The sequence below is a fragment of the Podarcis vaucheri genome (assembly GCF_965113315.1).
Source record: "Podarcis vaucheri genome assembly, chromosome: 6".
Lineage (NCBI taxonomy): Eukaryota > Metazoa > Chordata > Lepidosauria > Squamata > Lacertidae > Podarcis > Podarcis vaucheri.
Genome location: NC_138764.1, coordinates 5,487,735 through 5,509,627, shown reverse-complemented (window position 1 = coordinate 5,509,627; position 21,893 = coordinate 5,487,735). Strand labels below are relative to the sequence as shown.

The following is a 21,893-nucleotide window of genomic DNA, read 5'->3' as shown; positions in this document are numbered from 1 at the left end:
CTTAGCTGCTTTGGAAAAAGCCGGGGTATTGAGCCATCCTTTGATGCTGGCTAGATATCCTGGCTTGTTCCAAAGCTGGTGACCGTAGTTTCCCAGTTCAGATTAAACAGGAAACTATGGATTATTAGAGCAGGGATGGGGAATGTTTGGCCCTCCAGATGTTGCTGAACTTCCATTCCCACAAGCCCCATCAAGAAAAAAAGAAGGAAAAATATGGAAAAAGCAACACCTTAGATGCAACAGAAGTAAATACGGAAGATTATACTAAGGTGAAGATGATCAGGAGCTGTTAAGTGGAATCTGCAACAAAATGTTGCAGTGTGGAATGCTCTTGTTTGCTGTTCCAATCTTGCAGAACATTTCGGGTTTTGTGGCTTTAATCTTGCAGTATCCAAATTTGTTTTTAAATAACCTAGCTTCTGGAAATACATTTTTTTTAAAAAAAGTTGCAATTCTTGACCAATAGATTAATTCATTAAAGCTTCAGCTGGTTAGTTGATTGACTGATGGCGCTGTTGTGTGATGTTTTGGTCCTACTGTTTTGCTGAAAGATAGCCTTTTGCTTATTATTTCTTATTAGTTGCCTTTCGGTTCTTTCAGTATCTCAGAAAGGCATCCATAGAGATTTAGGTGATAGATTAAATTAGAAGCTGTATACTATCCGTTAACCAGTTGGCCTAAAGACAACTTATCAGCTAAGAATTATTTAACTGGTTCACAACGCTCCTGAGATAAGAATGTCTGCATTTGAAATATCTGGTTATGTTGTGCATGGTGCAAACCCCCAAATGCACTTGTGGAACTCTGCGAGAAACATTGTGTCAAAGTCCATCCAATTTATGAATTGTACATCTCCAACTGTAAGAGCTTCCAAAACACTTCTAAGCATACAATTTCATTTTCAGTCAGATAGATATATTTTACTTCCACTGCTCACTCCCTATCCTTTCTGACTTCATGTAAGTTATTGTTGTTACTGGAATGGAATGTAGCAGTGGTTTTCCAACTGTTTTCAAGGTGACTCTGGGGTTCCTTGGAAGTTACTCACTGTAGTGGTTCTCAAACTATGTGTGATGAAGGCTAGTTCCAGGAGAGCAGATGGTTCATGTGGTGCCACCCCAAAAAGTTGCAGTCAGGGAATATGTGGGAGCTTTTGCCTGCAGCAATTCCTGCTCTCTACTGCTCCCTCCCCCGCCTGGCTGGTTTTAGGAGGGAAGATAAAGTGCCCTATTCCAGCCTTGCAATGCCCCCACTTTAACCTTTGGGGTGCTTTTTATGAATTTCATCCCAGGGTACTGAAGTGCTTTTTAGATTTTTATTCTGGAGTTGCTGCCTGTAATCTTTGGGAATTCTTGGAGAAAGTGCAAAGTGCTACCACACTAGACAGTCTTGCTCTCTTGAAACCAGAAACCAACCTGCCTGATGTCAACACTGGGTAAAATTCTAGAACAGGTGATTAAACTGTAAGTCTGTGAACATTGATCACTAGGAAACATCATTGGTTTATCTAGCATAAAGTACGCCAGACCAACCTTGTCTCCCTTAAAAAAAAAAAGTTACCAGTCATGGAAATGCTGTGGCCGTCATGATTCCAACAAAACGTTTGACAGTCTCCCAAGGGATAATTGTTGAAAAGATGGTAAAATGTGGGTTGTATGAGACTATTGATAAGTGGAGTCACACAACCACACCCAGCAAGTGCTCATTAATGGCTCTGTGTCAACATGGGGGAGATGCATTGAGTCAGGCATCCCCAACCTTCGGCCCTCCAGATGTTTTGGACTACAATTCCCATCATCCCTGAACACTGGTCCTGTTAGCTAGGGATCATGGGAGTTGTAGGCCAAACATCTGGAGGGCCGCAGGCTGGGGACGCCTGCATTGAGTGGAGTGCTACAGGTTGCTATCCCAGGCTCTGTGATGTTCAACATTTTTATAAATGACAAGAGGGCAATGCAAATTCAAAGAGGCAGGTGACACAAGGGCACAGCTAACACCATGGAAGAGAGAACCAAAATTAAAAATGATTTTGGCAAGTGGGAACACTGGACTGAAACCAAGATGATGAAATTCAACAGCGATAAATGTAAAGAGCTGAAGTTAGGTACCATTGGTTTAAAAAATAAAAATCAAGGGGAGAAGTATAGGATGCTGGAGACCTGGTTTAGCAGCAGCACATATGAAGAGGATATCTTGGCATCTTAGTTGATCACAAACTGTGCATCAATGAACCAGCAATGAAATGTGCATGCTTTTAACAGCTATCACTGCCTTGGGCTGTATTAACAGAAGCATAGAGCCCAGATCACAAGAAGTAATAGATCCACTCCATTATGTACTTGTCAGGCCACAACTGAAGTACTGTGTCCAGTTCTGAGCACCACATTTTAAGGAGAACATTAGCCTGATCTGGGCATTCTTAGGCCATCAAATCATATGAGAAAGTGAGGACAAGCACACTTTGGCCTATATTAATCTGTATTATTAAACTATTATTATCACCATTATAATATTATTAATTATTATTATTATTATCATCACCCACCCTTCACTCTAAGGTCCCAGGTTGGATTACAATAATCTAGAATGCAACATTAAAAACAGTTTAAAATAAATTTAAATCATAAAAGACTAAAGAGGTGCATCTTCGGCACTGGTAAACATTGCATGGGGCCAGACACATCTCTGTGGGGAGTCTCTTTGCTCTTCAAAGTCATGCTGACTAATCATAACCTGATGGATGAGTGTATGTTACTCAGTAGGGAGGAATTTTTTTCTGCATATTGCTCAGTGGATTCCCCTCAATGACAAAAATGTTGATTTTGTTTGGTTAAAGGAAAACTGTAGGCAAACACAAAAAAAGGATAATCCTTGGATGCCTAGATCCAGGTTTGGGGCAAGTACTCTGTCTGATGAGAACTGCTGCTGTGCGCAGGGGAAGCCACGAATGCCCCTGGCAGCTGAGGTTTCCCACCCCTAGTATGAATTAAGCCAAGTACACACAGGCAGACATGGAAAAGAGGGAGGCAGAAAATTGCAACTGGGTTTGATTTTTTAATTTTTATTACAAAAAACCCCACCCTATTTTCAAGTCCAAATGCAGCGGAAGATGATTGGCACCATCCAAGATACCAACGTACAAAATCCCGGAACGTTTGAACCCACTAGCATTATTACCTCTGAGCGCAACTATTGTTTCATTAGTGGAGTCCTGGCAGAAGCATTTCTGGATGCACCAGGATGTACCTAACAGGAGCAGCAGTGGCCTCTGCCAAACTGTACAAGTTTAGAAGCCCCTAAAAACATGTTATTTAAAAATCTCTAAAAACCTCGCTTCCCACCTGTTCTTCTTCATTGGTGCAGTCATCAAAAGCCAACATGCAAATCCTACTGGAGATTTTAACACACTCCTTGACCCTGCTCCCCCACCCCCACCAAATACTTGTCAAATAACATGGTTCAAGTTGACCAGCCAACTCCTTTTGTCTGAAGCACGGTTGCATCTTGTTGCCACAACTAGCTGCACGCGGCCTTGCTGAGACAACCCCGGTGGCTCCAGTTTAAATTAAAAAATTAATACCTATTTTCACTTATAAACTTGTAAACGGATACCTCTTGCTTATAACAAGCCATCAAAGCTGCTCTTGAAGGTGAAACATGCAGCTCTTTTTTCTCTCTCTCCCCTCCCCATCTTTGCTCCTTACCCCCTTCCTCGATCCAGTACGCAAGTCTTAACCAACAGACACTTGTAGCAAACTCAGCCTTTTTGCAAATGGCTGATTGAGTGGACCTTTTTCGAAAGAAAAGAAACACAAACTTTTTTTTTCATTTTCAGGCATTAAAATATAAAAAATACTACTTCACTCTGTGTTAGAAACAGAAAAGTCAAGACAGCTTCCAAAACAGATCAAACATGTTGCAACAGCTTTTGAATAAGACCTGGTTTTGCGGGGACGACAACTGACCACAGGTTGCAAGAATGCCCAACACTGCCCCACGGTTGGCATGCCATAATGCCCCTCCATCTCATAATAAGGGGCTATTAAAGCACCCTTCTGCCCATGAGAGAGATTGGGTGTGGACCCAGGCTATGTATGGGTTAAGCCACCTTCCTATTTTCCATGGTGGGCTGCGGAACCCCTCAATTTTCAAGCGCCACTGAAGTGAACAAATGGTGCGCCAAAGGCTTCCCTCACTCTGCCTCTCTCCTGTTCCTTTCAGCAGGGCTCACAAAGGGCACATTTGGGCGAGGAGCACAACAAATGGGCCTCACACCTATTTTTCTTAAGCATCCCCCCCCCCCACTGTGCTGTCTGTCCCTGGAAGTGCCCGAAATCCTGTCAAGACATACAGATGGATTAGACAAAAATAGTGGTTAACTGGGGACTGTTTCCTCTAATGCCTACTCTTCCTTTTCCTGGCCTCTCAAACGACAGAATAAACACCGGAAGAGACTAAGACTTCCCTCTTCCACCCAGAAGAAACAAGAGGGTAAATTTGGGGGAGGCACAGACATGGTTATTATCTCATGCCCTCAGAATTAACATCTAGGAAATGCAGGAGGGGGAAGGGAATGGGTGGGTTCCTGTGTGGGACAGAGCTCACTTAGTTCTTGTACTCAAAGGGCTCGTCCCCAGTTTCGTTGAGGAGACAAGTGCGGACGAGAGCTTCGGTCACGGCGTACGGGTCACAGTTGGCAGAGGGTCGGCGGTCTTCAAAATAGCCCATCTTATCTTGGCCCACTTTCCTCGGGATGCGGATACTGGCCCCACGGTTGGCTACCCCAGCAGAGAACTCATTGATGTTGGAGGTCTCATGGAAGCCGGTCAGTCGCCTGGCGTTATCCAGCCCCCCTTTGGGGTCGTAGGCACGGATGTGGTACTGGTGACGCTTGCCCAGCTTCTCAATGGCTTCTTCAATGTGCCTGTGGAAAGGAGAAGAGGCAGGATGCTGAGATCGCTAGAGGGGCCTCCAAATCTCTTTACTTGCAGGACAGCATTAGCACGTCATCGGGAGAGTCAACTTTTGCTCAAGGCCACAGGTCACTATTATTGGAGTTAGGGTGGGTGTGTGGGTGCACGCATGTGGGTGCTGCAATTCCTTAGAAGCACAGAAAGCAAATCTATTATTTGGTGGCTGAAGTCCACCTATTCTAAAAAATCATAAAAAATAAAATAAAATAGCATGGGTGCATTTAAAGGGGAAACTGAATGTTGTGCTCACTGCTGCATTTGGCATCTCTCCAGACCCATAGAACTGCAGCATGCACACAGCCCCATTCTTGATACGTGCTCAGACACCAGTTAATTCTTTAATAGATTTTTTTTTGAGCCTCCGAACCACAAGGATATTTCTCAACAACGGCAGCTCAAGAAAGCCGATAATATCAAAGCAGTAGGCTATTGCAAAACGATGCATTTCCCTCTATTGCCTAGTCATACTCTGTACCAGAAGAGGAAAAATACAGGCACATTAAAATGTACCAATCTCCTTTCTGTTTTGTATATTGTCGTGATATATCTGCATGCTTGGGTATTTTAAATTCCTGCAGAATTTGGAAGGCTTTTTTTGGAACAAGTGGCTGCACTATGTTGTTTAAGGTGTACGGCCTGAAGCTGTCAAGATCTGTCTTCCTAATCCTCTCCTAAGAAAAAACTCCCCAGGTCTGAAGACACACTCACTTGAGGCCTCCCTCCTCTCGCATGAGCTTCGTGCTGAAGTTGGTGTGGCACCCAGCTCCGTTCCAGTTCCCAGGGATGGGCTTGGGGTCAAAAGACACAATGACTCCAAAGTCTTCACATATTCTATGAAGGATGAATCGAGCAATCCAGAGGTGGTCTCCCATATCAATTGCTTCACAAGGGCCCACCTGGAACTCCCACTACAGAAGAGAGAAGACAGTTTCAAATCAGGATTGGCACAGAGAAAGGGAGGCGCAAACTGGTCTGCACGATGCTGTTCACAGCCTTCACCTTGTACACTACCACGCCTGCAAAGAACCCCAAGGCAGAGACCAACATTCATTTCGGGATTTTGGCTCCAATATCTACCTGTGCTGGCATCACTTCTGCATTTGTGCCTCCAATATTCACACCGGCATATAGGCAGGCTCGATAATGGGCTTCCACAATGTCTCGGCCGTAGGCTTTGTCTGCTCCAACACCACAGTAGTATGGCCCTGCAGAATGCCAGAAGAAAGAGGAGTCCACGGGTGAGTCAGCATCTCTAACCAACATGTTCAGTACATGACTATACATTTTTGCGAAGGGTGCTCCTGTAATATCATTACAGGAATCATGACAGGCATTCATCTGGCGCATATATTTGGTGGCGCCAAAGCCGGTCACTGTTTTTTTCTTTTGTAAATGTTTCTAAATGCCATCTTTGAATCCTACATCAAATGTAGCCTCAGACTCTTATTTGCATATTACCTGGAGGGATGTGGTGGATGCAACCTTAAGAATTGTGTCTCTACCACTCACATCCAGCCATGCAGTAAGGCAAACTGTGCAATTACTATTTTATGCAAACTGATGGCCTTGCCTTGAAAGGTGGCACATAAACCATGGAATTAATACAGTGGTACCTTGGTTAAAGAACAGTTTAGTTTATGAACAACTTCGATTAATAACGCTGCAAACCTGGAAGTAGGTGTTTTGGTTTGTGAACTTTGCCTTGGAATAAGAACATGTTCTGCTTCCTGTTGAGTGTAAATTGAGTCCCCTGCTGCTATGGGAAAGCACGCCCTGGTTTAAGAATGGACTTCTGGAAGGGATTAAGTTTGCAAACCAAGGTACCACTGTAATTCTGTGCTGCACTGAAAGTGCTCAGCCTAGAGGTGATGTGTCCCTAGCAATGCTGTACACATGCAAGTGTAAGAGGAAAATGCAACGTGGAGCAACTTCAAAGTCCCACTATTAGCATGAGAACAAAGGCCTTACAATTTTATCATCCACACTTTACAATAGGGAATATCCTTCTGTTCCACCCAGCTCAGCACCAACTGCCACTTAAAACCCCCATCATTTGTGCAGACAAAGCACAAGCTCTATTGCTAAGCTGTGGCAGGTTGCAATTTGCTCTTAGGAACTCAAGACCATCCGTGGTCTTCCTTTGCAGCGTCTTTACCTTGTGGTCCGGGAAAGCCATTGGAAGGCCAGCCAAAGGGGTGTCCATCTGTTCCCAGAAGAGTATATTCTTGCTCCATCCCAAACCAGGGGTTCTGGTTAGACACCATGTCCATAATCCTTTTACAAGTGGACCTTAAATTTGTTTCTGGGAGAAAAACGTGCGTAAGGCAAATTAGTATTACTTGTACCACACCACAAGCTCTGCCTGAAGGAACTTGCAGGTAGTTTTCTCATGCCTCTCCGATCCTGGAAAGTGGATCACTAGGCTCATTTCCCATATCAAGAATGGAAGCTGGGAGACAGATTGCCCAATTCCATTCAAAAAGCTTCTAGCTAAACTGGGATCTAAACTTTGCAGCTAAACTATCTTGAACACTGGCATCAAACCCAAACAGTTATGTTTAACGGAGTGCTTGAAATGTCAACTTGGCAACGGTGTTATCACCATGGTAACTACAGTGTCATGGCTCCTAGTTGCAAATGCATTCTGCAGGAAGGCGAGGCAGTGGTTAAAAGAGAAGAATGACTGTGTTCAATATGTTGCGAGAAAGAAGCATGGGGGAGCTATGCATGCATCCAACAGATCAGCTGACGCAGCTGGAAGAATGAATGTCTTGTGGATTGAAAGTGGCATCTGATGTTTACTGGCTTTTCTGCCAACATTACGCCAGCACTGTCAGCTTCCGGAGGCAAATGGCTGCGGTTACTGGACACAGAAGGTTGGTCTAGATCAGCCTTCCCCAACTTGGTACCCTCTGGATGATGTTTTGGACTGCAACTCTCATCAGAGCCACCCAGCACCATCTATAGTCCAAATCCTCATCTGGAGGGCACCAGCTTGGTGACTAGGCAGTTCTTTGGTTTGATCCATGAAGGAAATGTTAAATTTCTCTCTTTCAAAAAGGTGTAAGACTACCTGTTACATTTATATAGGGATGTTAGGGTTAAATATTGATTAATTATTATTATTATTATTTTACTTATACCCCACCCATCTGACTGGGTTGCCCCAGCCACTCTGGGCCGCTTACAGCATAAAACACTTGCAATCAACTCAGATCAAGTTCTCCTCTGACAGTGTATGTACTCTTGTACATAGAAAAGCATGAAAATAAAAGAGGAGATCAAAATGCTTGCTTCAAGAAGAGGGGGACACTTACACACCACAACCAAATTGCTTATTTTGGACTTTCCGCGAGAAAAGGAAATGAATGACTATGGGACACTTGTAACTTAGAGGAAATATTGTTTATCAGAAAGTGGAGTACACAGTTGCTTGCACTGACTGATTGTTTTAAATAATTCTATTTTCTTCTAGTACGTAACCAGCAGATGGAAAATCAAAGTCCCTCTTTTGTAATTGTTGCTAATGTTTCTCTGTTTCTGCTTTCTTTATTTTTTTCTTTCTCTCTTCTATTTCTCTTTTTCATTTGCTTCTTTTTCTCATTTTATCTCTCAGGTATCTTATTGCATTATGGGCAAATCTTAATAAAAATCTTATTGAAAACAAACAAATTGCTTATCCTTAATTTGTACGGTAAATCTTTTGTCACAACCTGAAAGTGCTGCTTAATGTCTCATGGGAAGTAAGTTCCTATGTTCCAGGAATCCTGTCCTCTGTTATGCTGCCCTCTAAGCACAGAGGTTTCCCTTATTCATCTTAGCTAGCAGCTGTCGACACCAGATACCAACCTCTGTGAATTTGTTTTGTCCTTTAAAAAAAGAACAAGCACCGTATCTCCTTGCTCCCATTCTCAGGTTGACGGGGCCTGAACTTCCTAAGTATTACTATGACTCGTTCCTCATTTCTCCCAAGCGCGGCCTTTGCTGCACTCTTTCTTTTTCCTATCAAGGGCAGAGCGGAAGGGGAAAGGGGCAGAGCTGGACATACCTGCCGGCTTGCGGTTGTACTTCAGGACCTCACAGAGCACCAGCTTGTTGGGGTCTTTGCGGAAGGGGTCCCGGAACATGGCAGATGGCACCAGGTACATGTCGCTGTTGGAGCCCTCAGACTGGTAGGTACTAGAGCCATCAAAATTCCACTCTGGCAGATCTGGAAGCAGGAGCACAGGCTGCCTTAGCGATAAACTCCGGCTACTTCCCAGAAAAAGAATCTATGCTAACTGGCTGTGCTGCCACCGCTATAGCTGAAATGAGGCCTGCTTGTGAGGAATAGGAAAGTTGCATCCAGAATAAATGTGCATTTGGGATTTATCATGTTCTGGAGCAGCTGTTTAGGAAGATGCCTGCAATGTGTACAAAACTTGGCACACAAGGGGATTTTCTGTATCAATGCGGGAAACAGTTTCAGTTGGTTTTCCACCTAACAGGGGAAATACTGAAGATCTGTTACAGGCCCAAGGTGGTGGCAGCTTGACACCCCCCCCCCGGCAAAACAGAGAAACTAGAAGTCCACCATGCCATACCTTGCCACTGGTGGGCAGTCCATGTGTCCGTGACCATGTTCCTATGCTACCATTTCATGCCAACAGCTTGTTACAACAATTATCAGAGAATCCAAGCAGAGTACCTGCCATTCAGCACAGAGCTAGGATGCTCCAGAACCCATTATATTAAAAGCGGAAGCCCCACATCCTCAGGTTTATAGAGAAACTTGATTCAAAACATTGGGCAGCTGTGCTTGCAAATAATGCAGGGCTTCAGATCCTGCCCCAGGCTCCTCTGCTCCCCACACTCTCCCAGATCTTGACCCCACAGCGTTCCTTATGCCAGGAGTTTGGTTTTGCTCTGTTTCAAAGCGTTCCCTCCAGGGCAGGATGTGTGCGTGAGAGTGGGCCCAGGTACCTGCACTCAGAGTTGGCAGGAGAGAGAATGAGCAAACAGTATAATCATATTTGAATTGGCATTAAAGTGGTTAATCCAGCCGGCCAGCCAGCTTGATCCCTTTCATATGCTTGAGGTGGCGAAATGATTTAAACCAAGCAGTGCCAGCCGCTCGCTCCTCAGAATAAAAACAAAGCACTCGACTAAATACTTCTAATTGGCCATACATGCTCTGCGGGTTTCATAACCATCTCTGGCCAGCTCCATGGCAACATGTGAAGAAATCCTAATGCTGTTTATTGTGTTGGGGAGGCCGCTTTGTTCGGAGGGGCAAACGAAAGGCCAACTCATTGTGCGCAGTGGAAATTTTTATGGCTCTCCCCCCCCCTTGCTTCCTGCCACCTTCACAAGATCAGGGATGAATACTGGCACACCAAGGCACTGAGCGAACAAGCAAGCGGCATGATCAGGAAGCCCCCACAACCCTCCAGAACCCCGGAATGGTAGTTTACAGAGTTACATTTCCCAGCAACCGAAACAAACTACCCTCCCAGGATCCTCTAAAGGTGTAACGCGTTGGGCTTATTTCAGAATCACAGCACAGCCTGCAAGAGAGCAGACCTCATTGAGGATGGGAAGCCCCCTGCAGATGCTGTGGAGTCACATCAGCGCCAACCAACTCGGTCCAGTCAGGAATGGGAGGCGCTGCCATCCGACAACATCTGGAGGGTGACAGGCTCCCTGTCCTGGGGGCAGAAGGGGGACAGACAGCTCAGCTGTTTTGAGTCTGGGGAAAAAGCTTAGCACAAAAGTTGCAAGTCTGAGGGGAATCATGTCCTATGATGTCCTAGTAGATTCAGTGGTGTGTCCTTCTGGGCAGAAATACATAGCATTACCCTGCACACTGGTGACCAACCCACCCAAGCTTTGAGTAAACAGTGAATCACTGGATAATGGTTCTGATCAATGGGGCGTAAGGCCTAGGCTGAAGTTCAAGTTTATCAATTTTTTGAAGTCACTTTGGCTCTAAAAGGAAAAAGATATGACTTGGCCTTCTTTGTGAAATGTAGACAAACCTCTTCCCCACCTTTTCTCCTCCACCAACGTTCGGTTCATCTGGCACAAAAAGGAACTGAACTTTGGCAGACAATCCACTTATCCCACTAGACAACTTTGACATTTTCCTGGTGTGCGCATGTTTACTCAAATGCAAGTCCCATTCAACGAGTCTTACTCCCAGGCAAGTGTGCACACAACTGTAGTAGACATTGTTGGCTGGGGTGGGGGAGCTGGAATGCACTATAAACTCAAAAACACCACCACCATGCTCATTTACCCAATGGAAAAATGTTTCAGACCAGGGAAAGAGCCAGGTTCTTCATCAATGCAGAAAATAAATAAACAAACAAATAAATAATTTATACCCCGCCCATCTGGCTGGGTTTCCCCAGTCATTCTGGGTGGCTCAACAGAATATTAAAAACATGATAAAACATCACACATTAAAAACTTCCCTGAACAGGGCTGCCTAGTCACCAGGCAGTCACTAGCTAGGCTGGCAGCTCTTGCCCAGAAACAGAGTGGCATCGCAGAGCCAGAGCAAGAAGCTGGCATCACAAATAGTCTGCGGGGGGGGGGGAGAGTTGTTGTTTTTATTTTGATTATATATCTATTGTGGTTTTTATGTTGACCTTCTCTGTGAACCGCCCTAAGACCTCCGGGTATAGGGCGGTATATAAATTCAATAAACAACAACAACATGGCTTGCAGTCCTTTTTCACAGGTAGGATAGAAGCACATGCCAACCCGCCCGCTTACCTTCAACGTTCTTGGGCTCTTGCTCCAGGGTCCGGGTTTTACAGCGCAGGAACTCGCCAGTCCCATCAATCCAGATGTACATTGCTTGCACCTTGTCACCCTGGGGCAGCTTCATGTACATCTGCTTTATGGCTTTGCTCAGGTGGGAACTCGCAGAGGTAGCCATGGCTACAGAAGCTGTTTCTGAAGGCCTGTAAAGCAAAGTGGGGTGGGGAGGAGTCCATGAAAGGGAGTCCTGCCAACAAGCAAGGAGGGACACTTTCCTAGTTGCAATCAGTGCTCTCTGGTAACCCAGGCAGAGTATGCCAGTCAAGTTCAGAGTCCAGCTGTGGAGCGCTGCCAGCTATTTACACTGGCTGAAAATCAGGCCATGGATGGGCAAATGGAATCTAAAGACAGCCGTGCTTTGAAGTGGCAACTTGCATCACCTTCACGTGACCTGGAAGCTACACTTTTGCTGGTATATACACATATGACCACACTGCACAGTCAACACAGTTGGGTCAATCAAAATAAGTTACTGTATGTCAGGATGTGATACGCAGTTGAGGGTTGAGCAACAATGCTGTTAAAGAATGAGGAGCTGGCAGTATTGCCTGAATTCCAAAATCTAACTTGGGACACTATTATACAAAAGAAGCACTCAGTCCCAAATAATTCAGCCCTGATTAGCACTTCCAGTAATGCAATGCTAGGTGTTTAGGACTTTCATCATATAAAAAACTGGGAGAGAGTGATGCCCACTTTGGAATCCAGGGAGCACAGGGTGTCACATCCAGTGGTGCTTTTCAATTTAATACTGGAATCTGTGTGTCACTGCCATCTTTAATTTGTCTGCTTCTTGCACTTTCCATTTTTAAAATAAGGAATCTAAATTGTTCTACAGTCATATCAGTATCTTGCTGTTCTATCAGTTCTTTTCTAACAATTGAAAACAGCGGTTACTACAAACTCATGCCAAGAAATTGCACAAGCTGCAACCCCCCCCCCAAAAAAAACCCCCCTTTAGACCAGGTGAGAAAAGGTATGTTTTAAGAAATGTGTCACTGTCTTTCCAAATTAACTGCCCGAGGTAATGCACAATAAAGATCCTCCATAAAAACCAGACCATGAAAACATCGTACAAGGCAAAATCTTCAGCAGCAAAATATTAAATCTCACATCCACAAAGCATGCCTGAACAGGAAGGTTTTCATCTGTCTCCTAAAGAGAGAAACTAATTTAGTTTCCTAAGCTGGGATGAGTTAGAGGGTAGGAGTTATGAAGGCCTTGGAGGGTGTTCTCATGAACATAGCAGCCTCTGACGGCACTTTGAGCCCAGGCTCTGGGTAGCGTAAGCCCGTTCTCAGCATTCCACCCCATGACCAAGAAGCAAAGCCCAGGCTGAGGCAAGCTTCATTCTGAATAGATATCAGCCTGGATAGTTCTGTGAAGATTTAACATGCACCTGTCCCAATGAGAGATCATTTCTCCCATATAAGCAAAATGCTACTAATTAATTGGAGGGATAGTTAAGTGCTGTACTTGGGTACAATACAACAATAAGGGTAAAATGTGCTCTCCGGTACTGACAGGGGGTGGCCTTGATAGGGATTCTGCAAAGTATTCCACGCACACACATCCATGTAAGGGCCCTTGCAAGCTACAGGCCCTTCCTTTGCACACACCTCCCCAGCCATAATTATAAGCGTTTTACGAGTATGCAATAACCAGCACTTTGAATCATGCCTGGAAAACTACAACAAACCAGTGTAAGTACTATATTTTACTGGCGAAACTATATTAAAAGGCAGTCTCAACGATCTACTTAAGACTTTCCAAATCCATTAGAACCTGTACACAATCTCTCCTACCTTGAGTGAATGGAAACATACTTGTAAGACATACGTATTGTGCCCAATAGGAAAGCCAGTGGTGAACATGGCACTGCCTATGTGCCAAACACTTTTGTAATGGCATAATTCAGCATGTGGAGGTCCTTCCACAGGGGCAGTAAACAACAAAACTCCCAGATTCCAGGTGAGCTCATGATTCCCAGATATGCATTTCAAACAACTCAATTCCGCAGAAAGCTAAAAAAAAATGAACTCAACTGCACCATCCTGCTGTAAACTGGGTACTGCTATTTATACTATTTTTAGCATCTGAGAATCCCATCCAGCAATGTGTTGTTCCCATACTTGTAACATGATATACATGAAACCGATACCTATTGTATAAAGGAGATTTCAGGAAGGCCTGGACCAATCTGAAACTTTCTCAAGTTGGGAAGTGTGATTTAAATATGCATGGCATATTTTCCACTGTACTGAATTTACACTGGACAGCACAGATGGCTTCCCAGCACTCTGCAGCACTTGACCACTCCGGCTCAAGATCAGAAGTTCTTCCCAATGGGAGCTTGTATGCTGCTCTTTAATCAAACAGATCATGAACTTGCAATACTTATCCAGTAACTTGCTGTTTTCTTAAGAGAAACTAGGGCTGCAATCTTCTTGTACAATGTACAGTACAGACACTTCCCCTGTGAGTCTCACTGAAATAAATGAAGCTTACTTCTGAGTAGACACAGAGGCTCATACTGTAATGGGAACAGACACTTCCAACTACTTTTGCAGTGGATAAAGGTCCCCTTTTGTGAAGGCTGTAGGGTCCTAGCTGATGTTAAACAGGAGCTCCACTAATAATCTCTCTAGTTTGGGATGCACAAAAAGTACTTTTCTGGTAGCTACAAAAAATTGACATTGAAACACTGGAAACCTAATGTTCCTCCAAACACAGGAATTTGTATTGTTAATTGATGTGCATTAGCAGCCTAGTAAGGCTACTAGTGTGTGATAAAAAGCATGGCAAAATAACACAATTAAACAACATTCCAATGCTTCATTAGACAATTTCATTGAATTGTTATGCATTTCCCCTTTTATCTTCTGCATTCATCCAACTTTCCCTTAATGACGGAACAAAGAGTCCTGTAGCGCCTTGAAAATTAATACATCATGGTATAATCTTTTGGGGACTAGAGTTCATAGAATCATAGAATCAGAGTTGGAAGAGACCACAAGGGCCATTGAGTCCAAACCCCTGCCAAGTTTATGTTGAAAAGTGTTAGCTATATCTATAATGAATTTCCATTGAAAAACAACTCCCCACTTTATTTTTAGTGTTAAAGCTTTTATGCTTACTCCTTAAAAATGTAGAAGATGAAATATAACAAGAATATATTACACAGAGGCTGGCTGACTGTATAGCTCCACTACCCAGGATGCTATGCAAGCTTTTGAGTTCACACAGAACTCTTGGTTGTGTGGGAAATTCTATGTAGTGGTAGACATGTCTGTATGCTCTTCTACTGGTTTCCCCCCAAAAAACTTATTACGAAGTAGCTCCACATGAAAAAACTGCTACAAAGGAATGCTTCCATTGAGGTCTGGATCATCTACCCACCCTGAGCCATACGAAGTACAAATATATGTCGTGCGATATTGTACATACAAATGGCAAACTTGTCCAGAGACACCCAAAGTGCTTGTTGGGCTACGATTCCCATCAGCCCCAGCCAGGGATGATGGGAGTTACAGTTCAGCAACATCTGAATGGCACCCCACTGGTTTCCCTTGATCTAGTCCAACTGTCCCCTTCTAGGAAAGGCAGTGGCGACACCTTTGCAAAGCTTCCCCATTTCCACTCTCGACTGTTTCCAAGCTGTTTATCTTGAGGTGTCTAACTTCTCTCCGGAGGATTTATTTCCTGTGCTCTCCAACCGAAGGGCCATTCCCCGTGTGCCAGGGAGGCAAAGCCAAGTTTGCCGCACTCCAAATACTGCTAAGGAGGTGGGAGTCCAATCCCAGCTCCCCACTGAGTGTGCAGTACTGGCGGTTGTCACAGCCACACTTCAAAAACCTCTTGATAGGGAATGAACAAGCTTTTGTAGCTATGTGGCATTTTAGTTGGACCTTACAGACATGTCAGGTCCTATGACCTATGATGGCACCTACGTTTACTTTAGGATTTATTTTCCAAATGGATCTGTAAGGTGAAGTGGTGTGGGCACATGCCTTTGACCCCCACCCTCGGTCCTTCCACTGTGTCCTCCTCTGCTCCAGGCATCATCTTCAAAGGCAAGCCCCCCAGAGACCCTCCAGGTGGGTCCCTTGGAGAGTTTCCAGGGCAGAGGCTTCTTTCCCTGCTAGCTGTGTCTCCCTCCGAGACACCCAGAGGGAAGGGGGTGTTCGCTTCTTCTGCATGTGTGTAAGTGATGAAATGCGATGCCTGCGCATGCCCCTCCTGGAGACCCCACCCCAAACACACTGGGCTGAGGAGCATTTCCACAGGCTCCCAGGAGCAACTGACACTCTTGTTTTTACAGATCCTGGAAATTCAAAAAGCAACCAGATCGGAGATTACCATGCCTTTGAAAGGTGGAAAGTAAAAAGGGATTGCGGAAGAAATGCAGAATAAAAGAAGCTTCTTTCAAGCTCGCCATTATTTAGCCATCCCTCTCCCTGCCCACACTTTACTCAAACACAGGCACGAAATATTCCTTTTGTTTCCCGATTCCCTGGAAGCCCCACAGCTCAGGGTTGGAGAAACCTGCTTTTCGCGTCTCAGAGGAAAAGGAGAAGAGAGAGAGCCTCCTGCCTCGCCTCCTGCCGGGCACACAGCGCCCATTGTCTCTCCCGAAACAGAGGCGCAGGCAGAAGCGGATGTCATCAAGCGAAGCAAGACCTGCTTAGCTGGAGAAAAGGGAAGGGGCGGGAGAGGCAGATGCCAAAAGCCAAGTGGGCAAATGCTTCCAGACATCCTCCCCCCCCCCGAGTCCCCCCCCCTTATCCATGCGCGGGTAGGCGAAGGACACGCTTAAGCTCCCCTCCGCCAGCTCCGCCCTCGACCCGCCCGTGTGAACAGCATCGTAGCAGACCCGAAAGCAGCGCGGCTCCCTCTTCCCCGCCCCGCCCCGCCCGGCAGCTGGAGGGGAGAGGCGGGCGCCAGCCCGGGGAAAGGCGGCCCCTGGGCGTCCCTCGCAGCCCTGCTTTACCTTGGCGGCGGCGGCGGCGGAGGATGCGCGGCGGGCGGCGGCGGAGGAGGCGGCGGGCTGCGCGGCTGGTCAGTGGGGCCGGGGCGCTGCCATGCTCGGCTCTGGAGGAGCAGCGCCGCCGGCCGCCCCCTTTAAGCGCTGCCCGGCGCCAGCCCCGCCTCCCGGATTGGCCGGCGCGGGCGGGGCGGGATCAGCTGACGCGGAGAGGGGAGGGGGAGGAGCCCCGCCAAGCAGCAGCCCCCCCCCCCGCCAGCACAACAAGCCCGCCTAGCCAAGCCATTGCCCCGACTGGGACCGGGGGGGGGGTCTCGACACCCCCTTTCCCCGCACGCGGCTGCCTCTGCTTTTGGGGCAGCCCTGCAGGCAGGCCGACTCGCGAGGAAGCGCGGGGGGGGGCGTTGTTTCCTGCGGGAATGACTGAGGGCGCTCATCTTGGAGCCGAAATGCCCGGGGTGGCCAGGGCGGGGGCGGGAGGGCGAGGCCGGACCCCCCCCCCCAGGAGCCGCCGCGCTTGAGTCGTGCAATGCGAAGCAAGGCGCGTGCAAAAATAGGGGGGAGGGGGCGGTCTGGAAAAGAAAATGGGATGACGAGAGTGAAAGCGGGAGCCGCGTCTTGGCACCAGTTGCTCCGGCTTCCCTCCTCACCACTTAGCCGCGTTCGCTTGGAAGTCAAGCCCAGTGAGTTCCGGGGGGCTCATTTTTTTGTAGCAAAGGTTGGAGAATTGCAGCAGCCCAGTCTCCCTGCAGCACTTCATGCATCTGTGTAGTCTCGCTGCAAGGGCCATGCAAAGGAAAAATGCCCCGATTTTCAGGCTGGGGGTGTTCCTTCCAAGAAGCGGGTCCCGGACAGCGAGGACGGGCAGCGGGCGGAGCAGCTTTCTCCGAAATGTTGACCCCTCGGGAACTGCCTTTGCGCAACTTTCTCCGCGCTCGCTGAAACAACATACGAACTAGCACGCCGGTACATGTAATCTTAGCGTCACAAACAGCTGCAAGGGGCAGGGGAAGGGAGTCGGGTTCCTTTGGGGGTTTTGTCGTGTTTGCATTTTGCTGGGGTGACTGGGGGCTGCGTTGTTTTGTTTGGGTGGGTTGGTCTTTAATGAATTTTAAACAAGGCGTTTGTTTCAACCCACTTTTTGCAGCAGTTAAGAAAATGCAACCCATCAGGTAATAAAGAAAGAAAAAACCCCCTTACAGATTCACAGTGGCAACAATCACAACTCCTAAAGCAAAAGCCAAATAAGGTGTCGGACAAAAAGCTGAGTGGTGGGTAGGTGCAGTTTCTTCTTTCTTTCTAAAAACCCCCTGCTTTAGAAGTGCCAATGAGGGGGCCTAATACGCCTTCCCAGGGAGGGAATTCCAAAGATTTGGGGCCACCACTGAGGCGGTCCTGTCCTCCACCCCAGCTACTTTTTGCATTATTACTGCCGAGGTCCTAGCCCAAGATTGTCATGCCTTTAATCCCAACTCTTACATTTTATATATTATTTAATTGCATTTATTAATCGCATTCCATAAAACATCTCAAAGCGATTTCACGTCTTACACCCCCCCCCCCTTTGAAAGGCCTAATATTTTAAGTGTACACTCACTTTATACTTTGTGGAGATGGAGGGGCAGAGAGAGAGAGAGAGAGAGCTTCTCTCATGAACCTCACATGATGGCTCTGGGCAAGTGGGAATGAGAGATTAAAGACTTCGCTTGACAGCAGAAGGAGCTGTGCAGGAGCTAAGAGGCAAGTAGCCCAGAAAACAGTGTGAATGCGCAGAATTGAAGGTGAGCAGGTTTGATTCAGCAGTAAAACGGCATGAAAGGAAATCTGCCTGAGCTCTCAGTTAAGTGCCTTAATTCCACCAGCGTGCTTTGAGTAAAACTTGATTGTATACCACTCTGTGCTGCTTTTGCACATGATAAGGCTAGTGTGTGTGGGATCAACTGGTAGTGGGTTTGGGTCAGACAAAAGACAAGCACTTCTCTGTTCAGCCTCTCATTAGCTTACACAATTCACTACAAAATGTAGTGATGGCCCCTGCCTTAGACGGCTTTGTAGAAAGGTTTGCACCAATTCATGGAGACTGTTAGCCATCAAGGCTAGCTCAGGGCACCCTCCATGTGCCCTGGGACTCCCAACTGCCCCCAACCCCATCCAGCACAGCCAGTGGTCAGGGATGGTGGGAATTGGAGCCTCACAGTGTCTGGGAGGCCCTGGGCTGGCCCTCAAATTGCAGCTGTGGCTTCCTGCTACCATTACTGCCTGTTCTTTGAGGAGCTGGGTCGAGTTGATGGAGGAAGGTAAGTCCTAACGCAGACCCAGCTTCCATTCACCTTGAGTCACCTGGGCTCCCCCTGCCTCTTCTTCAACTCTCCAAGCCCTTCCGTCAGACAGTGCTTTGTCTGATGCCATGGTTTGGGATCCCATCAAGTGGTCGGTTATTTCACAGTGGAGACAAACCTCCAATTATTCAGACAAGTTCGTATCTGGTCACTTGAACCTAATTGCTCAGCTAGGGGAGAAACTGGGCTAGGGACAGAGAGAGGGGGGCACACAAATTAATTATTACGATTATCATCTTTAAAACGGCATTGCAAATTAATTAGTCTGTGGTAGAGCATGTACTTTGCCCACAAAAGTTCTCAGATTCATCTCTGAAAAAGAGGGTGCAGATCCTGCACCTTTAATAAAGGGGATTTCTGCAAGCATAGCTAGCCAACTGAAATTCCCTCTTCTAGACAACTGAGAAGGAGGAGCCCCGCCCACCCCACCCCTGTTTTTATTAGGTCTCCTTTCCCCGTATGGGAAGGTTTCTTGCCTAAAGCCCAGGAGAGCTGCCTCCAGTCCGGTTGACCCATGCTCTGGTAGAAAGCAGCTCCCTGCGTTCGTCAATTGCCTGTTGCAGAACACGCTCCAGATAACTCGGCGTGGAGATGGTAGACCAATTTGATGGTGTCCCTAGTTCAATATCTGTTTCTTTGATATTCAGAGTTTCTTAGGTATGTCAGGTGCCTCCAGACAGGGGCTCCTCAGAATTGACTCAGTTGCAATATTAAGGCCCCGTTTAGGAGCACCCATGGAGGAGAGAATTTGGGCTGCCACGGTTTTCCTGACTCCTAGATGACAAGCTGCGCCTGCTAAAAATCCATTTTCTCCATTGCTAATCCAGGATATCAAGTGTTCTCCCAGTATTAACCAGTTTCCCTTGGTACCAATCTTCCCTTTCTCTGTGTTGCAAAGAAAGGAAATTGCAAGGAGGGGTGAGCTTTTGTCCCTTCCTCGATCTCTTGCCTCACCCCCCCCCCCCCGCTCATTGCATGTCAGAACAAAGGTTCTTCGAAGGTGCTTAGGTGTCTTGGAGGCTGCCCTTGTTCAGAATTCATACTCCCCCCCCCCCGCAAGCTATTTTCAAAGGTTGTTTACCAACGAAAGCTACAGCAGGAGGCTGGGTGACTTGAAGCCAGTGTGAGATGAGCCCCCTTCAGCGAGGGATCTTGGAGAACTCCACTTCCCTTCGCTCCAAACATGTTTACTTACTAGCAGAGGTTTAAAGACTCTCTCAAGGCAAATCTAAAAAAATATAGTATAAACACGGACAACTGGGAAACACTGGCCTGCGAGTGCTCCAGTTGGAGAACAGCCTTTACCAAAGGTGACATGCTTGGCAAACCCTCACAGTGATCAACTCCCACCATTCAATGTCCCCACTGTGGAAGGACGTGGGGATCCAGAACTGGCCTGCACAGTCATTTACGGACCCACTGTTCAAACCGTGTTTATGGAAGACAATCTTACTCAACTACGAGGGATCGCCAAAGAGAAGAGAGACTTACTAGCATACTGTACTCTGTTCTTTGGCTTTGGCCACAGGTTGGCCAATCACACCTGAAGGGAACGGAGGCATCTTGTGCGTCACTCCTACCTGCACAAGCCAACTCTCCTTTTTTAATTGTCATAATTATACAGGGCTCAATTTTAGACACAGGGTTGTGTCTAAATATCTATCTCAGCACTGGAATTTAAGAGACTTGATTGTTCTGAGTCCGTTGAAAGGTCACTGGGGCTTAAATGTTGGCAGAGTAGCTAAATTGCTAAGAAGCCAACATCATGTGCAATACTGACTTTTATTGAAATTAAAACAGTGTCCAAACACTAGTTAAAATATTCAAAAGCTTTTGTTTGCAGAACACATAGCTAAAGAAGAATACAGTATATGTAAAGTATTTACATTCACATCCTTTAGTTCCTTGAGAAATATTGCCGTTTGATGCATTTTCCCTCAAACCAGCTTCCATCCAATTAGAGAACTTAAGGCACATTCGCTTCGCAGTTAAGCCAGGTGTGTGCATTGGAGACAGCCGCTGCCCATATGCAGATGGTAAAGGTGAAGGGGACCCCTGACCATTAGGTCCTGTCGTGGCTGACTCTGGGGTTGCGGCACTCATCTCACTTTATTGGCTGAGGGAGCCGGCGTACGGCTTCCAGGTCATGTGGCCAGCATGACTAAGCCACTTCTGGCGAACCAGAGCAGCGCATGGAAACGCCGTTTACTTTGCCGCCAGAGCGGTACCTATTTATCTACTTGCACTTTGATGTGCTTTCAAACTGCTAGGTTGGCAGGAGCAGGGACGGAGCAACGGGAGCTCACCCCGTTGCAGGGATTCGAACCGCTGACCTTCCGATCGGCAAGTCCTAGGCTCTGCGGTTTAACTCACGGTGCCACCCGCGTTCCTATGCAGATATGCAGATGACAGCTTCCCAAATAGGAGCTCTGGCATGTGCAGGGGCAGCAAAAGTAAACACGAACAATTAATTAATTAGTATACAGGCCTCCATCTGCAGATCTCAGGAGTTGCACAGTATTATATATTACATAAGAAAAGACAACCCAATAATCCCCCCCTCCCACAACACATTTGCAAGGGCATCAGATGTCAATCAGCCAGAGGCCTGGTTTTTATCTGGCACATAAAGATGTCTAATGAAGGCACCAGGGGAGTCTCCCTGGAGAGAGCATTCCACAAACGGAGCCACTGCAGAACAGCCCTGTTCTTGTGTTGTCCAGACCTCTCGTGGGGGAGGCACACCAAGAAGGGTGACATCTTTGCCCTCCCTCTGATGTCTCAGCAAAG

General features: G+C 46.6%; 2 protein-coding genes across 4 annotated transcripts in view; one reads left to right on the top strand and one right to left on the bottom strand.

The window, feature by feature from the left end:
- Window positions 1-3,045: 3,045 nt before the first annotated feature.
- On the bottom strand, window positions 3,046-17,609 carry GLUL (glutamate-ammonia ligase). Of its 2 annotated transcripts, none has more exons than XM_082227047.1 (7): window positions 17,415-17,609; window positions 11,733-11,923; window positions 9,022-9,183; window positions 7,129-7,275; window positions 6,051-6,178; window positions 5,682-5,881; window positions 3,046-4,924 (listed from the first exon to the last, which is right to left on the bottom strand). In XM_082227047.1, the coding sequence occupies exons 1-7, from the start codon at window positions 17,552-17,554 to the stop codon at window positions 4,606-4,608; spliced, it is 1,287 nt and encodes a 428-aa protein (XP_082083173.1). In that variant the 5' UTR covers window positions 17,555-17,609; the 3' UTR covers window positions 3,046-4,605. The 2 variants fall into 2 exon arrangements, with proteins under 2 accessions (XP_082083173.1, XP_082083174.1); XM_082227048.1 differs by lacking the exon at window positions 17,415-17,609 and adding an exon at window positions 16,771-16,795.
- Window positions 17,592-21,893, top strand: part of RGSL1 (regulator of G protein signaling like 1) — a 40,745-nt gene continuing 36,443 nt past the window's right edge. Inside the window, exons 1-2 of one of the 2 annotated variants that reach the window (XM_082227043.1) lie at window positions 17,592-17,730; window positions 17,912-18,039. The gene's annotated coding sequence lies outside the window, so the exon portion shown is untranslated. Of the gene's footprint in view, window positions 17,731-17,911; window positions 18,040-21,893 lie in introns of those variants that run through there. The other variant, XM_082227045.1, reaches the window with a different exon arrangement.

Excerpts from the sequence above, each read along its gene's own strand:
- GLUL (XM_082227047.1), bottom strand. The coding sequence starts at position 17,554 with ATGGCCCTTGCAGCGAGACTACACAGATGCATGAAGTGCTGCAGGGAG. Across the intron at positions 9,184-11,732 it reads AGAGCCCAAGAACGTTGAAG|ATCTGCCAGAGTGGAATTTT; the intron begins GTAAGCGGGCGG and ends TCCTGCTTCCAG. Across the intron at positions 5,882-6,050 it reads CAGAAGTGATGCCAGCACAG|TGGGAGTTCCAGGTGGGCCC; the intron begins GTAGATATTGGA and ends TCTCTTCTGTAG.